This window comes from Lithobates pipiens, unplaced genomic scaffold (genome assembly GCF_037356315.1).
Source record: "Lithobates pipiens isolate NorthernLeopardFrog02 unplaced genomic scaffold, aLitPip1_a1.2 Scaffold_30, whole genome shotgun sequence".
In the NCBI taxonomy this organism is placed as follows: Eukaryota; Metazoa; Chordata; class Amphibia; order Anura; family Ranidae; genus Lithobates; species Lithobates pipiens.
This window is the reverse complement of record NW_027507791.1, coordinates 30,094,144-30,112,770: the sequence shown is the minus strand read 5'-3', so window position 1 is coordinate 30,112,770 and position 18,627 is coordinate 30,094,144. Positions and strand designations below refer to the sequence as shown.

At 50.9% G+C, this 18,627-nt stretch overlaps 1 protein-coding gene across 7 annotated transcripts in view; it reads right to left on the bottom strand.

Annotated features, from left to right (window-relative positions):
• The window catches only part of CGN (cingulin), a 94,413-nt gene that overhangs the window by 51,579 nt on the left and 24,207 nt on the right, over nt 1-18,627 (bottom strand). For 5 of the 7 annotated variants that reach the window (XM_077463885.1, XM_077463883.1, XM_077463888.1 and 2 more), the window contains exon 2: nt 4,267-5,365. In XM_077463885.1, coding sequence (XP_077320011.1) covers nt 4,267-5,352 — 1,086 coding nt within the window. In that variant the 5' untranslated portion in view covers nt 5,353-5,365. Of the gene's footprint in view, nt 1-4,266; nt 5,366-10,082; nt 10,268-12,203; nt 12,437-18,627 lie in introns of those variants that run through there. The other 2 variants (XM_077463884.1, XM_077463886.1) reach the window with 2 other exon arrangements.

Sequence of the window (18,627 nt, the reverse complement as noted above, 5' to 3'; positions counted from 1 at the left end):
CAGGGAGTTTCCCGGTGGGCCGATGGCTCAGTGGGCCACTCTGATGCAAGGAGGCTGCTGATGGGACACTCTGATGCAAGGGGGCTGCTGATGGGACACTCTGATGCAAGGGGGCTGCTGATGGGACACTCTGATGCAAGGGGGCTGCTGATGGGACACTCTGATGCAAGGGGGCTGCTGATGGGACACTCTGATGCAAGGGGGCTGCTGATGGGACACTCTGATGCAAGGGGGCTGCTGATGGGACACTCTGATGCAAGGGGGCTGCTGATGGGACACTCTGATGCAAGGGGGCTGCTGATGGGACACTCTGATGCAAGGGGGCTGCTGATGGGACACTCTGATGCAAGGGGGCTGCTGATGGGACACTCTGATGCAAGGGGGCTGCTGATGGGACACTCTGATGCAAGGGGGCTGCTGATGGGACACTCTGATGCAAGGGGGCTGCTGATGGGACACTCTGATGCAAGGGGGCTGCTGATGGGACACTCTGATGCAAGGGGGCTGCTGATGGGACACACTGATGCAAGGGGGCTGCTGATGGGACACACTGATGCAAGGGGGCTGCTGATGGGACACACTGATGCAAGGGGGCTGCTGATGGGACACTGATGTAAGGGGGCTGCTGATGGGGCACTCTGATGTAAGGGGGCTGCTGATGGGACACTCTGATGTAAGGGGGCTGCTGATGGGACACTGATGTAAGGGGGAGCTGATGGGACACTCTGATGTAAGGGGGTGCTGTTGAGACACTCTGATGTAAGGGGGAGCTGATGGGACACTCTGATGTAAGGGGGGTGTCGATGGGACACTCTGATGTAAGGGGTGTGTCGATGGGACACTCTGATGTAAGGGAGTGCTGATGGGACACTCAAAATGTAAGTGGGCCGGTCTGGATGAAGTCCAGGGCCAAATTTCTTTCCCAGTCCAGCCCTGTCTCCAGGTCATGGTAAATCTGGTAGTAGTTGGTCAACTCCAACTGGTTGCATAACGTTACCAAGCCTCATTTTCGGTTCGAATGAGTGTCAGGAAGATACCCCAACCGGCAGCATCAAATTATTAACACCTATGCAGGCTTCCTGGCACCAAGGATGGGATTATATAAATAGAACAGGGTGGTGCCACAACTTTTCTATCTCTCGTCCTATTCTTGGACAGTCAACATCTACACCAGAGTTTCTCAACCAGAGTTCCCGTAAAGCACTAGAGGTTCCTTGAGCAATTTCTGCCTCTCGGATAATTAACCGCTGAAACCAACGATCATTTTAACTATCTGAAAGAGGGGGGGGGGGGGGGCGTTCCCAATGGCTACAAATATAAGGAGCACGCTCCCCGCTGACCATCACACTGATGTATGGTGATCTGTAGATATAGTAGTTATTAAGCGGGGGTTCCTTCAGACCAGAAATGTCAAGGGTTCCTTCACCTTAAAAAAAAGTTTGAGAAAAAATGATCTGCACATTCAGTGATGATTGGATGAAGGTTCTACCAGCATAGGATATAGGTGTTGGTGGATGTTCTCGACGCTCATTAGATCCGAGGAATTGGCTTGGGGAAGCTACGAAATGTCTTCAGCACTCAGAACAAGTCCAGCTGAATGTGGCCAACCACTACTAGCTGGCCCTTTACTAGTTTTTTACTCCCAAGTTTATCCAGGATGAAAAACATATTTCCATGAAATAAGAGTTCCCGTTCTTCTACCAGTCACAGAGACATGGAAGAATTAAATAAAAGCCACTCCCCATCCTTCGTATGTCATAGTTAGGAAAGTCTGAAGCTCCAATTAACCAAAAAGCAACTTTCTATCGTGTGCCTCACCAAAAATGATGCAGTGGTGGGAGGTGGCCACGGATACCACACCTCCTGCTGACTACCAATCATTTTGAAAGGTGGATGCCTGAAGCTTCTAATATGCAAACTTGGAGATCTCTTAAAGCAGAGGCCTTCAAACCGTGGCCTAGGGGCTGGATGCAGTCTTTTGCTAGCCTTTATGTGGCCCTTGGTGAACTATTCCTCCCACTGACAATCAACAATGGGGAATAATTCCTGCCGCTGACACCAATGATGGGGCACTATTCCTCCCACTCATAAGGTAATATTCTTCCAGTGACACCATTCCTCCCACTGACGACACCAACAATAGGGCACTATGCCTCCCACTGGCGACTCCCAACAAAAGGGCACTATGCCTCCCACTGGCGACTCCAACAAAAGGGCACTATGCCTCCCACTGGCGACTCCCAACAAAAGGGCACTATGCCTCCTACTGGCGACTGCAACAAAAGGGCACTATGCCTCCCACTGGCGACTCCAACAATAGTGCACTATGCCTCCCACTGGAGACTCCAACAAAAGGGCACTATGCCTCCCACTGGCGACTCCAACAATAGTGCACTATGCCTCCCACTGGAGACTCCAACAAAAGGGCACTATGCCTCCTACTGGCGACTGCAACAATAGGGCACTATGCCTCCCACTGGAGACTCCAACAAAAGGGCACTATGCCTCCCACTGGAGACTCCAACAAAAGGGCACTATGCCTCCCACTGGAGACTCCAACAAAAGGGCACTATGCCTCCCACTGGAGACTCCAACAAAAGGGCACTATGCCTCCCACTGGAGACTCCAACAAAAGGGCACTATGCCTCCCACTGGAGACTCCAACAAAAGGGCACTATGCCTCCCACTGGAGACTCCAACAAAAGGGCACTATGCCTCCCACTGGAGACTCCAACAAAAGGGCACTATGCCTCCCACTGGAGACTCCAACAAAAGGGCACTATGCCTCCCACTGGAGACTCCAACAAAAGGGCACTATGCCTCCCACTGGAGACTCCAACAAAAGGGCACTATGCCTCCCACTGGAGACTCCAACAAAAGGGCACTATGCCTCCCACTGGAGACTCCAAGAAAAGGGCACTATGCCTCCCACTGGAGACTCCAACAAAAGGGCACTATGCCTCCCACTGGAGACTCCAACAAAAGGGCACTATGCCTCCCACTGGAGACTCCAACAAAAGGGAACTATGCCTCCCACTGGAGACTCCAACAAAAGGGCACTATGCCTCCCACTGGAGACTCCAACAAAAGGGCACTATGCCTCCCACTGGAGACTCCAACAAAAGGGCACTATGCCTCCCACTGGAGACTCCAACAAAAGGGCACTATGCCTCCCACTGGAGACTCCAACAAAAGGGCACTATGCCTCCCACTGGAGACTCCAACAAAAGGGCACTATGCCTCCCACTGGAGACTCCAACAAAAGGGCACTATGCCTCCCACTGGAGACTCCAACAAAAGGGCACTATGCCTCCCACTGGCGACTCCAACAAAAGGGCACTATGCCTCCCACTGGAGACTCCAACAAAAGGGCACTATGCCTCCCACTGGTGACTCCAACAATAGGGCACTATGCCTCCCACTGGCGACTCCAACAAAAGGGCACTATGCCTCCCACTGGAGACTCCAACAAAAGGGCACTATGCCTCCCACTGGAGACTCCAACAAAAGGGCACTATGCCTCCCACTGGAGACTCCAACAAAAGGGCACTATGCCTCCCACTGGAGACTCCAACAAAAGGGCACTATGCCTCCCACTGGAGACTCCAACAAAAGGGCACTACGCCTCCCACTGGAGACTCCAACAAAAGGGCACTATGCCTCCCACTGGAGACTCCAACAAAAGGGCACTATGCCTCCCACTGGAGACTCCAACAAAAGGGCACTATGCCTCCCACTGGCGACTCCAACAATAGAGCACTATGCATCCCACTGATGACACCAACAATAGGGCACTATGCAACCCACTGATGACACCAACAATAGGGCACTATGCATCCCACTGACGACACCAATAGGGCACTATGCCTCCTACTGACGACACCAATAGGGCACTATTCCTCACACAGACACCAACGATGGAGCGCTATTATGCCCCCTAATACCAAACATAGGGCATAGACTACTCCCACTGACACCAGGACATCTTCTACCACAACTGGCCACTGTTCAGCCCCTGTAAAGTCTGAAGGACAGTAAACTGGCCCTTTGGTTATAAAGTTTGGAGACCCCAGTCTTAGAGCAAGCACTGAGATAAAATTGTGGTTAGATTCAAAAGTCTAAAAAAAAACTCTAGTCTTAGATATTCTTTTTTTGAGTGGTCTTTTTTTATCACAACCACACTTTTTTTTATTTATATATTTATTTGGGATTTCCAACCTTCTAGGTTTGAGAATTTTCTTCTTAGACACAAGACATGGAAGTTACCTGCATTTCCGCCTGCACCGTCCTCTGCGGTCTTTGGATCACTGGTTCCTCCATAGTTTGGTCCAGCCACTCTTTGGTCAGTCGAGATCTGTTGATATCCTCCTTCTCCAGCGACTGCCTGGTGAATGACCGACTCTCTAGCTGTACATTCCTCTCCACAGTCTGGACCTCCCGGGAGTCGGCGGTGTCTTGGTGAGACTTCCGCCCGTCTAGGCTCTGAGACCGTTTTCGGTCTTCTTTCAGAACCTGGCTGCGTCGCCCCGTCCTCCCCCGCGTCTTGATTTGGGTGTCGAATTTATTGATGAGCGAGTCGACGGAGGAGAGAGGTTTGGTGTCGATGTCCACGCTCGGCAGCTTTGGTGAAGAGGGCGAGGGGATGTCCTTCCTCTGTTGAGAAGATCTGCTGGAATAGGAGGTAGGCTGTTGGCTGGTCGCTGGTTTGTACCCGCCTCTGGTCGAGTATTCGCCATTATCGAGCTTCTTCAGACTGCCGCGGCTGCTGGAAGACTGAGAGTATGTTGTGTCGAGAGTGGAGGACCGCTCGCTGTAGTGTCCATCATAGCCGCATGAATCTTCCAATTCATGGTCCAGTAAGGAGCTGTGTGACTGGGATCTCTTAAGCTCCTCCCTTCGCGTAGGCTGTAGGGCCCGTGGCTTACTGCGAGGCTTGGAGTTCTGCTCCTCGTCTGAAGTGCTGCTGTACTGCGATCCAGGTGGTCTGAAGCCCTTCATCTCGTAGGGGTTTTCTGGCACATCAACGTCTGAGCCGATAGACCGGACTGTGTGATTGGCCTTGGCGGTGATTCCCTGGTAGTCAGGTGGGGGGTTGGGGGACGTGTTTCCATAGCTGTTGTCGGTTTTTATCTGAACGCCGTACGAAGACTTGGCTTTGTCTCCGCTGTTCAGAACCACAAAAGGTTGTCCATCGATTCCCTGGACGCGGATGGCCACCCCGTAGGACTCCTGCTTCGACCGTCCTCGCCGCGGCTTGTGGTTCTCTTTCAAGTCATCGATAAATCTGATTTGGACCCCCTGACCCACAGGCATGGGCTGGTCAGCCATCTCTCCATGAATACGTCTTTCCATTCAACGACCTATTCTGGAAAATAAATAAAAAAGACAAGAAAAACAGTGAGAACCCTCAAATGTGATGACCCTCGAAATTCCACATTCCGGTCATAAACCCCAAACAACTATAAAAACTTCAAGGATGAGCCAGGTCCTCCAGAATTCTCTGTTCTGTGGAAAAATGCATTGTGAGAGGGGCAGAGACACAAACTACTGCAGGAAATATAATTGTGGGAGGGGCTATAATTATGGGAGGGGCAGAGACACAAACTACAGCAGGAAATATAATTGTGGGAGGGGCAGAGACACAAACTACTGAGAGGAAATATAATTGTGGGAGGGGCAGAGACACAAACTACTGCGGGAAATATAATTGTGGGAGGGGCAGGGACACAAACTACTGCAGGAAATATAATTGTGGGAGGGGCAGAGACACAAACTACTGCGGGAAATATAATTGTGGGAGGGGCAGGGACACAAACTACTGAGAGGAAATCTCCTTATTGTGGGAGGGGCAGAGACACAAACTACTGGGGCAAATCTCCCCATTGTGGGAGGGGCAGAGACACAAACTACTGGGGCAAATCTCACCATTGTGGGAGGGGCTGAGACACAAACTACTGCAGGGAAATCTCCCCATTGTGGGAGGGGCAGAGACACAAACTACTGCAGGAAATCTCCCCATTGTGGGAGGGGTAGAGACACAAACTACTGGAGGAAATATAATTGTGGGAGGGGCAGAGACACAAACTACTGAGAGGAAATATAATTGTGGGAGGGGCAGAGACACAAACTACTGAGAGGAAATATAATTGTGGGAGGGGCAGAGACACAAACTACTGAGAGGAAATATAATTGTGGGAGGGGCAGAGACACAAACTACTGCAGGAGATATAATTGTGGGAGGGGCAGAGACACAAACTACTGCAGGAAATATAATTGTGGGAGGGGCAGAGACACAAACTACTGGGGGAAATCTCCCCATTGTGGGAGGGGCAGAGACACAAACTACTGGGGCAAATCTCCCCATTGTGGGAGGGGCAGAGACACAAACTACTGGAGGAAATCTCCCCATTGTGGGAGGGGTAGAGACACAAACTACTGCAGGAAATATAATTGTGGGAGGGGCAGAGACACAAACTACTGCAGGAAATATAATTGTGGGAGGGGCAGAGACACAAACTACTGGGGCAAATCTCCCCATTGTGGGAGGGGCAGAGACACAAACTACTGCAGGAAATCTCCCCATTGTGGGAGGGGCAGAGACACAAACTACTGCAGGGAAATCTCCCCATTGTGGGAGGGGCAGAGACACCACCCAAACATGAAATATATATTTGTACGGCAGCAGCCTTCCCATACCATGGTATCCAGTCCAGTGGTCAGTGAGGATTGATGCGGTCACAAACATAAAGGAAGGTTTCAGCGATCGTTCTCGGCGTTTTAAACGAGTAAAACTGCTTCTCCCACCAAATATTTTGAATACCAGAACTCTCTGAAATAAAAGCTGTTGGCTCAGCCTCACCGGGGGGTTGGAATAGCCCTGCCCCCACAGCTGCCCCATACAGTACAGGTGTATAGGCAGTAACTGGACGGGTGACATATTTCTGCGTGTAACCTGACAATGGGTGACATTCCGAAGAGCGCCGCGCAGGACGCAATCCTAGCGTGGGAAGTATCATTCTCTGAGGTGAATTCATAATAGGAAAAAAAAGTAAACCAAAAATACTGAATGAGCTCACGGCTTGTACCAGGTTTCTATATTATATGGAGACGGCCATGTGCTGTGCAACAAATGCTATACAAGGCTAACTGAGCTTATCTCAGCAGCCAACAACTCCTCCCTCCATCCTCCGGGTATACAGGCTCCTCCCCCTGGACTGAAATCCTCCCTCCATCCTCCGGGGGTACAGGCTCCTCCCCCTGGACTGAAATCCTCCCTCCATCCTCTGGGTGTACCGGCTCCTCCCCCTGGACTGAAATCCTCCCTCCATCCTCCGGGTGTACCGGCTCCTCCCCCTGGACTGAAATCCTCCCTCCATCCTCCGGGGGTACAGGCTCCTCCCCCTGGACTGAAATCCTCCCTCCATCCTCTGGGTGTACCGGCTCCTCCCCCTGGACTGAAATCCTCCCTCCATCCTCCGGGTGTACCGGCTCCTCCCCCTGGACTGAAATCCTCCCTCCATCCTCTGGGTGTACCGGCTCCTCCCCCTGGACTGAAATCCTCCCTCCATCCTCCGAGTGTACCGGCTCCTCCCCCTGGACTCAAATGCTCCCTCCATCCTCCGGGTGTACCGGCTCCTCCCCCTGGACTGAAATCCTCCCTCCATCCTCCGGGTGTACCGGCTCCTCCCCCTGGACTGAAATCCTCCCTCCATCCTCCGGGGGTACAGGCTCCTCCCCCTGGACTGAAATCCTCCCTCCATCCTCCGGGTGTACCGGCTCCTCCCCCTGGACTGAAATCCTCCCTCCATCCTCTGGGTGTACTGGCTCCTCCCCCTGGACTGAAATCCTTCCTCCATCCCCCGGTGTACCGCCTCCTCCCCCTCAACCGAAATCCTCCACCCTCCGGGAGTACAGGATCCTCCCCCTGGACTGAAATCCTCCCTCCATCCTCCGGGTATACCGACTCCTCCCCCTGGACTGAAATCCTCCCTCCATCCTCCGGGTATACCGACTCCTCCCCCTGGACTGAAAATCCTCCCTCCATCCTCCGGGTGTACAGGCTCCTCCCCCTGGACTGAACTCCTCCCTCCATCCTTTCCAGGATGGGGGACATTGAGCATCATTTAATTTACTGTTCCTGGCCCCACCCCTTTCACAAGTTCTTCCAATCATGGAAGCTCAGCATCACATGTGGGCGTTACTTATCCAAATACAGCCCTGCCTAGGAACACCCACTCCTCCCGACCATCGAGGCATTTTTTTCCATACTTGTACAACTCCTCCCATCGGTCCCGCCCCCTTCATCAGACCTCAGTTCCTTCAATCATGGAGTCTCAGCATCACATGTGGGTGTTACCTATGCAAAATGAAGCCTGGCTAGCAACGCCCACTCCTCCAGACTGATACCCACCAAGGCGATTTGATATTTGCCTAACTCCTCCCACTGCTTGCATCAAGGCTGAGGGTTCTTGAGGAGTGCTTTGATGTTTTTGATGTACTGAGGCCCCTCCCACCAGCCGTGATCTGCCTGCACTGCAGAGAGAAGCACAGAGACCACCCGGTGATGACGTCACAGGGCCAAAAAAAAGGTATGGAAAACGGAAAAGTATAACCACTTCCCACCTGTAGGGGACGCTATATGACATCCTTAGGTTGGTGATATCTGGATGATGGGTGCAGCTACAGGCATCATCCAGATCGCTTTCTTTTCTCTCTGCGATTCTCTCTCTTGCGTAAGCCAGCCTAGGGGCCCTTCAGCCGCTGGATTGCTTTTACAGGCAGTGGGAGGGGACTCCCACCTCTCCTCCCACCTCTGCCCCTACCCCTCCCCCCCTTTCAGTGCCTCCCCGGGCCTCTCCTGTGCAAATGGGGAACCAGAGATCGGATCCGTCAGTGCTGCCTGTTTACCATAGAGCTGATCCCCCGGCCATCTCTATGATCCTGGGAGGCTGCAAGTGACACCCATGACGTCACTTCCGTGTCTCTGGCAGATGTAAACACCGCGGAGATCAATTTTTTTCCCCCCAAAGTAGAGGAGAGATTTGGGCGGGGGAGGGGGGGGGGGGATCTTATAAGACTTCAGATCTCTCCATAAAGAGGACCTGTCATCTCTTATTATTTTCTATTACAAGGGATGTTTACAATTCTTGCGATAGGAATAAACGTGATCAAAATAAATAAATAAAAAAGGGGGGGGGGGAGCAAGAAGAAAAAAATAAAAAATAAAGTGTAAAAATAATAACAATACTAATAAAAAATAAACAATAATAACAATACTAATAAAAAATAAAATAAAAAAGAAGAAAAAAATTAAGTGTAAAAATAACAATAATAAAAAAAAGAAAAAAAATTCTAAAAAAATAACAATAATAAAAAAGGAGAAAAAAAATTCTAAAAAAAAACAATAATAAAAAGAGAAAAAAAATAATAATAATAAAAGAAAAAAAAATTCTAAAAAAAACAACAATAATAAAAAATAGAGAAAATAATAAAAAAAAGGAGAAAAAAATTCTAAAAAAAAACAACAATAATAAAAAAAAGAAAAAAAAATTCTAAAAAAAACAATAATAAAAAAGAGAAAAAATTCTAAAAAAACAACAATAATAAAAAAAAGAGAAAAAAAAATTCTAAAAAAAAACAACAATAATAAAAAAGAGAAAAAATTCTAAAAAAACAACAATAATAAAAAAGGAGAAAATAAATTCTAAAAAAACAACAATAATAAAAAAAAGAGAAAAAATTCTAAAAAAACAACAATAAAAAAAAGAGAAAAAATTCTAAAAAAATAACAATAAATAAAAAAAGAGAAAAAAATTCTAAAAAAAAAAAAATTATATATATTAATGGGGAGTGGGTAAAAATGTTACAACAACAAAAAATAATAATAATAAGCAGAATAAACGTCAGCTGGGGCATATCTCGTACCCCGATATACAAATGACCCCCCCCAGGTGGAGCACTTCACACATCTGCTTATTGGTTTATAAATATAATCAAAATATGGAACAGCAAGTAGAAAACCTCACATCAAAAAAGTCACTTTCGTGTCATTTCCAGTATAATCACTCAGAATTTGTACTCACAGGAAAACACACCGGAGCTCCCCTTTAAATGGAAGTGTCCATGTCCCCAGCGCCGCCCTCCGTCAGAGGGACCCGGCCCCCTCTACTGCGACCTCCGCTTTAGTCTGTTAACAGGCCGGGGGGACTGTTCCTGAATACGAAAAGGTCCCAGGCGTGTCCCATTCCTTGGCGGTGGAGGAGGCCGGTTGATCATTAAACCTCCAGAGCCTGCGCACCTGTCATAGGAAGTGAGTGCCTCCCCTCCCACACCCGCCCAGGTGACCCGGATTAATCATTGCCGTCCGATATAGATATCCTCCAATGTCAACACCGGCGAGGCTGCCAGGACACAGATATCAGGAAGGAGCGTGGCCCTGAGAGTCCCTACACAGCTCCCGATAATCCCATGGCAGTCCTTGGCTGTGTTCACAAATGTCTGACACAGATCAGCCCCCCTGCTACAAAAGTTACAATGTACAGTCTGATCGATGGGGGGAGGGGAGACTGGGGTTGGCACAGACATCAAATGATTGGGTCTCTTATTTTTTTTAGATGAGATCATTTGCATATCAGAGGCCCCTCCCACTCTTAGTACTGAATATGGAACATTTCCCTTTTTGTAAGGGATGACGTGTCCTCTGTGACCCCCCCGGGGAGGACAGACAGACGCCCCATCCCCCGGCCTGACCCCCGATAATGATTATCCAGAAGAAGTGACCACAGGGAAGGGAGGGCGGTTATTTCACAACGCTGGTGATGTCACCAAACTCCTCCCCCCCCCCGGACCAATGACACCTCTGCGGTCACAAGCAAAGCACCCAACTCCAAACACACACTGCGTCCACCCAACCCCTCCCCCACCTCACCAGAGAGGGGGGGACACATGTACCTTACAGCACGCGGGTCAGACCGGCACGGCGAGGACTTGGCCTCAATGTGGGGAGCTGTAAAACGCCGCAGTAGATGGAAAGTGGACCTCAAGGATTGGACGATCGTACTTCAAACCAACGAACTCCAAAGGGTGAAGCAAACGTGAAGTCATTTCATAGACATCGAACATGAAATACAAACAGAGCCACATAACGGAATACCGCAAGAGATCTTTTATAGAGGGGTTCACACTTACAGAATTGCAGGTAAAAACAAGCTTGTTCTTTGGAAGGTAAAGAGCGATTGACACGGACATCCCCCAACGCGTTTCGTCCTAACGGACATCATATGTACCTGCCTGGTGCAGAACTACAAGTCCCAGCCTGTCCTCCTTATATGAAGTACAGACCACCTATGCCCCCTGCCTGGTGCAGAACTACAAGTGCCAGCCTGCCCTCCCCCATATGAAGTACAGACAACCTCTGCCCCCTGCCTGGTGCACAACTACAAGTCCCAGGCTACCCTCCCCCATATGAAGTACAGACAACCTCTGCCCCCTGCCTGGTACAGAACTACAAGTCCCAGCCTGCCCTCCCCCATATGAAGTACATACAACCTCTTTCTCCTGCCTGGTGCAGAACTACAAGTCCCAGCCTGCCCTCCTTATATGAAGTACATGCCACCTCTGCCCCCTGCCTGGTGCAGAACTACAAGTCCCAGCCTGCCCTCCCTCATATGAAGTACAGACAACCTCTGCCCCCTGCCTGGTGCAGAACTACAAGTGCCAGGCTACCCTCCCCCATATGAAGTACATACAACCTCTGCCCCCTGCCTGGTGCACAACTACAAGTGCCAGGCTACCCTCCCCCATATGAAGTACAGACAACCTCTGCCCCCTGCCTGGTGCAGAACTACAAGTCCCAGGCTACCCTCCCCCATATGAAGTACATACAACCTCTCCCCCCCGCCTGCCTGGTGTACAACCACAAGTCCCAGCCTGTCCTCCCCCATATGGATGAAGTACAGACAACCTCTGCCCCCTGCCTGCCTGGTACAGAACTACAATTCCCAGCCTGTCCTCCTTATATGAAGTACATACAACCTCTGCCCCCTGCCTGGTGCACAACTACAAGTGCCAGGCTACCCTCCCCCATATGAAGTACAGACAACCTCTGCCCCCCGCCTGCCTGGTGTACAACCACAAGTCCCAGCCTGCCCTCCCCCATATGGATGAAGTAGTAGTACAGACCACATCTGCCCCCTTCTACTCACCTGCTGGTGTACAACTACAAGTCCCAGCATGCTGTCATTTTCAGAAGATTGCTTTGCCCAGGCACAGTTTCGGTGCACCCCATCTGAGTTTCATGCGCTCTCTCTCTCGGTCTCAGGAGGCTTTCCTGGCACTCGGAAATATTTACCTTCTGATATTGACTCAGCCACAGGAGAGAGCGAAGCCGGGGAATTTAACCCTCCGATGTCCTGGCGTGCCGGGCACAGCCAGTACAAGGACCCCGATCCCTCTTCATATCAGCTTCCTGCAAGGAGGGCCCCCCCCCCCCCCCCCGACTCCACCCCTCTGTGCTGTCAGTCTATAAACAGGCGCCTCGGTGACAGGAGAGAGCCGAGAGGTCAGGTCACCAATTAAGAATAGCCAACTACCACCGCACACTGCGAGCTGCCCACAGTGTGCATTAGAAGCTGCAGCAGGTCAGATAGAGCCCCGCCCCCTTTCCTGGCTGGAGGACACCCAGCATCATCTAATCCATGGTCCCTGGCCCCACCCCCTTTTTTTAATCATGGAGACTCAGCATCACAGGTGCAGCCAACACCCGCCCATCAAGGCGTTTTGATATTTGCATAACTCCTCCCCACTGCCTGCATCAGGGCTAAAGGCTCTTGAGAGGAGTACTGAGGCCGGGGGGGGGGGGGGGGGGCTGGGATAGATACGGGCCCCTCCCACCGGCCGTGATCTGCCTGCATTGCCGAACCAGTGATGACATCACTGGGACCAAAATAAAATATGCATAACTCCTCCCACTGCTTACATCAGGACTGAGGGCTATGTACTGAGGCCCCTCCCACCAGCCGTGATCTGCCTGCATTTCAGAACCAGTGATGACATCACTAGGACCAAAATAAAATATGCATGCATAACTCCTCCCACTGCTTACATCAGGACTGAGGGCTATGTACTGAGGCCCCTCCCACCAGCCGTGATCTGCCTGCATTTCAGAACCAGTGATGACATCACTAGGACCAAAATAAAATATGCATGCATAACTCCTCCCACTGCTTACATCAGGACTGAGGGCTATGTACTGAGGCCCCTCCCACCAGCCGTGATTGGCCTGCATTGCCGAACCAGTGATGACATCACTAGGACCAAAATAAAATATGCATGCATAACTCCTCCCACTGCTTGCATCAGGACTGATGGCTATGTACTGAGTCCCCTCCCACCAGCTGTGATCTGCCTGCATTGCATAGAGAAGCACAGAGAGCCAGTGATGACATCACCAGGTCTATATATATGGAATGTAATGGGAAAGGTTGTGCAGAAGAACGTCATTTGCATATATATGGGAGGGGGGAGGGGGACCAAGGAAGGAAGTATAGAAGCACATTAACCTTTATATAGGAAATAGATTTTCCCCCATAAAGATAATTGGGACTGTAATTGTGGTCACATGATCGCTCCTCGCCGGCGCCGCTCAAAGGACAAGAGAGAACCTGATACAAGCCGGCCGTTATCTCCAGGGACAGGCCTGCAGATCTCCCCCCCCAATCAATCATCACACCCAACAAACCAATCAAAGAGGACTCTGTTCCTGGTGGGGGCCGAGGACAAAGAAGGAATCCTAACAGAGGAGCGCGGGGGGGTCAGGAGACGCCGGGATCTGAGAAACCGAAGAATCTGGAGCTTCACACAAACCAATCACAACCGAGCCACAGATTATCCAATCGCACGACCGCCGACAGAACGCAATTCACACGACGACTTCCACCTGCCACAAATGTATCAAAATGACAACAACAGCAAAAAAAAATCCACAAGTGATGAAGAATATGGAGATGAGGAGTACGAGCGCCGCGAACGATCGCTGAAAAGAGGACCAGCCAGTAACGTTTCACATCGAATGAATCCCGGACATGCCCCAATTTACAGGATCATCCTGCAGGACAAGCTCCGCCTTTTATCATTGAAAAAGACAGCTCCGCCCAGCAATTGTTCCTAGGCCGAGATGATGTCATCAGTCTGCTGCAGGCAGGAGGAGGCATTCCCTCAGTCTCCCCTCCCCCCAGTGATCAGGCTGTACATTGTAAATTTGTAGCAAGTCAATAGTTAGTCAGCTGGTCAGTATATTCAATGAAATTCTTTCTGGAACAATTGCAATTTTTGTGGGATTGGTGGGGAATTTCCGGTCCTTTGTGATCTGAACAATCCTACAACTCTTCTGTCCTGAAATCAGTCACATGTACCGTAATCCTGACTCTCAGAAAAGCTTGTCTATAGAACTTCAAATTTTCACCCGCTCTTGCTACATCTGTGATTGGTATGGTGGTCGGACGATGGGGTCGGGGAGGGTATAGCGGCCAGCCAATTGGGTCGGGGGGGGGGTAAGTATGGCAGTCAGCCGATTGGGTCGGGGGGGGGGGGGGGGTATGGTGGTCGGCGGATTGGGTCAGGAGGGAGGTATGGGGGGGGGGAAACGACAGATTGGATCAGGGGAAGGTACGGTGGTCCGGCGGATTAGGTCGTGAGGGAGGTATGGTGGTCAGCGGATTTGGTCAGGGGGAGGTATGGTGGTCGGCGGTTCAGGTCGGGGGGGGGGGGTATGGGTCGGCGGATCAGGTCAGGAGGGAGGTACGGTGGTCGGCGGGGAGGTACGGCGGTCGGCAGGGAGGTACGGTGGTTGGCGGATTGGGTCAGGAGGAAGGTATGGGGGTCAGCGGATTTGGTCGGGGGGGGGGACCTTACAGTGGTCGGCACATTTGGTCAGGGGGAGGTATGGTAGTCAGCGGATTTGGTCGGGGGGAGGCCTTACAGTGGTCGGCACATTTGGTCGGGGGGGGGAGGTATGGTGGTCAGCGGATTTGGTCGGGGGGGGAGGTATGGTGGTCAGCGGATTTGGTCAGGCGGAAGGTATGGTGGTCAGCGGATTTGGTCGGGTGGGAGGTATGGTGGTCTACGGATTGGGTCGGGAGGGAGGTATGGGGGTCAGCTGATTTGGTCGGGGGGGGATATGGTGGTCAGCGGATTTGGTCAGGGGGGAGGTATGGTGGTCGGCGGTTCAGGTCGGGGGGGGGTATGGGTCGGCGGTTCAGGTCGGGGGGGGGTATGGGTCGGCGGATCAGGTCGGGAGGGAGGTACGGCGGTCGGCGGGGAGGTACGGCGGTCGGCGGGGAGGTACGGCGGTCGGCGGGGGGGGTACGGCGGTCGGCGGGGGGGTACGGCGGTCGGCGGGGGGGTACGGCGGTCGGCGGGGGGGTACGGTGGCTGGCGGATTGGGTCAGGAGGAAGGTATGGGGGTCAGCGGATTTGGTCGGGGGGGGACCTTACAGTGGTCGGCACATTTGGTCAGGGGGGAGGTATGGTGGTCAGCGGATTGGGTCGGGGGAGAGGTATGGTGGTTGGCGGATTGGGTCAGGAGGAAGGTATGGGGGTCAGCGGATTTGGTCAGGGGGGGGGCCTTACAGTGGTCGGCACATTTGGTCGGGGGGGAGGTATGGTAGTCAGCTGATTTGGCCGGGGGGGAGGTAGGTATGGTGGTCAGCGGATTTGGTCGGGGGGGGGGGGGGGGTATGGTGGTCAGCGGATTTGGTCAGGCGGTTAAGGTATGCTGGCCTTATGAAGAGCAAAGGCTGCCTGAAAAATGAGTTTCCTTTTGAATGTGCCCTCAGACAGGTAGAGGGAACATCGGATCTCACAATGGGAACCGGAGACGTCATTACACAACGTGGCACACAATGGGGATTAGGATTAAAGACTTTACAGAAGAGAAGGAATTTCGGAGGTGCACTTTGCAGACCTGGCAGACAAGAGCCGTTTTTCTGCTCTTCGCCCCGATTGGAGGGGACTTATCAATATAGACGGACGATCGTTCCCTCATTATTTGTCTATTATGTGGTTTATTGATGTCCGGAGCGGAAGGAAGGGGTTGTAAAACAAATGGCCACAACACATTGATCCTGAGCTGTAAACACTGTCGCTGCCTTATCAGCCCTCACAGGCTGTGACCGATGGCCGAGGTACGGGGTCACCTCTGAGCAATGGTGTCACCTACGTGTCACATTAAAGGGCAACTAGAGGAAAGCTGGTGCTGTGCAGACACCGCTGTCCTTCAGGAGGAGAAAGCCACTGAGCCATCATGGTTTCTCCCTTTCCCAATGTCTAACCATCATGGCTACACTCCATGGCTAGCCTCTTCCCCAATGGCTAATCATTGGCTACCCCCTTTCTTAATTGCTACCCATTATGGCTACTCTTTTTCCAAATAGCTATGCACCATGGTGACCCAGTTTACCAATGGCTACCCATTATAACGATCCCCTTTGCCAATGGCTACCCAATGATTTTAAAAGGGCAATTAGAGGAAAGCTGGTGCTGTGCAAACATAGGACTGTCCTTCATGAGGAGAAAGCCATTGAGCCACCATGGCTACCCCCTTTTCCCAATAGCTACCCATCATGGTTACCCCATTTCCCAAATGCTACCCATCATGGCTACCCCCTTTCCCAATAGCTACCCATCATAGCTACCCCATTTCCCCAATAGCTACCCATCATGGCTACCCCCTTTCCCAATTTCTACCCATCATGGCTAACCCATTTGACAATTGCTACCCATCATGGCTAAGCCATTTCCCAATAGCTACCCATCATGGCTACCCCCTTTCCCAATAGCTACCCATCATGGCTAACCCCTTTCCCAACTGCTACCCCCTTTTCCCAATTGCTACCCATCATGGCTACCCCCTTTTCCAATTGCTGCCCATCATGGCTACCCTCTTTCCCAATGTCTAACCATCATGGCTTCCCCCTTTCCCAATGTCTAACCATCATGACTACCCACTTTCCCAATGTCTACCCATCATGGCTACACTCCATGGCTATCCTCTTCCCCAATAGCTAAATATTGGCTACCCCATTTCTTAATTGCTACCCATTATGGTTACTCCTTTTCCAAATAGCTATGCACCAGTTTACCAATGGCTACCCATTATAACGATCCCCTTTCCCAATGGCTACCCAATGATTTTAAAAGGGCAAATAGAGGAAAGCTGGTGCTGTGCAAACACAGGACTGTCCTTCATGAGGAGAAAGCCACTGAGCCACCATGACTATCCCCTTTTCCCAATAGCTACCCATCATGGCTACCCCCTTTTCCCAATAGCTACCCCATTTCCCCAATAGCTACCCATCATGGCTACCCCATTTCCCCAATAGCTACCCATCATGGCTACCCCCTTTTCCCAATAGCTACCCATCATGGCTACCCCATTTCCCCAATAGCTACCCATCATGGCTACCCCCTTTTCCCAATAGCTACCCATCATGGCTACCCCTTTTCCGATAGCTATCTATCATGTCTTCCCCCTTTCCCAATAGCTACCCATCATGGCTACCCCCTTTTCCAATTGCTGCCCATCATGGCTACCCTCTTTCCCAATGTCTAACCATCATGGCTTCCCCCTTTCCCAATGTCTAACCATCATGACTACCCACTTTCCCAATGTCTAACCATCATGACTACCCACTTTCCAAATGTCTACCCATCATGGCTACACTCCATGGCTATCCTCTTCCCCAATAGCTAAATATTGGCTACCCCATTTCTTAATTGCTACCCATTATGGTTACTCCTTTTCCAAATAGCTATGCACCAGTTTACCAATGGCTACCCATTATAACGACCCCCTTTCCCAATGGCTACCCAATGATTTTAAAAAGGGCAAATAGAGGAAAGCTGGTGCTGTGCAAACACAGGACTGTCCTTCATGAGGAGAAAGCCACTGAGCCACCATGACTACCCCCTTTTCCCAATAGCTACCCATCATGGCTACCCCCTTTTCCCAATAGCTACCCATCATGGCTACCCCATTTCCCCAATAGCTACCCATCATGGCTACCCCCTTTTCCCAATAGCTACCCATCGTGGCTACCCCCTTTTCCCAATAGCTACCCATCGTGGCTACCCCATTTCCCCAATAGCTACCCATCATGGCTACCCCATTTCCCCAATAGCTATCTATCATGGCTTCCCCCTTTCCCAATAGCTACCCATCATGCCTGTCTTCTTTTAAATGGCTACACAGTGATATTAAAGGGCAACTAGAGGAAAGTTGGTACTGTGCAGGCACATGCCTGTCCTTCAGAAGGGCAAAGCCACTAAGCCATCATGCTACCCCTTTTTTACCAATGGCTTACCATCATGGCTTCCTCATTTCTGCGGCATAGAGTATCCCCATTTCTACTGCAATCATGTACTGGGGCCGGTTCTCCAGAATCACCTATAATTTTTATGCTGTCAGCATTTGCAGAAGTAATTTTTTTTTTTTTGCAAACCTTACTTCCTGTTTGGCCCCAGACTATAGAGAATGATTTACTACCAAAGCTCATATATACATTGTATATGAGACCGCAGTGATAAATTATTACAGCCAAATGACGGCTGAACTTCATACACATTTATTTT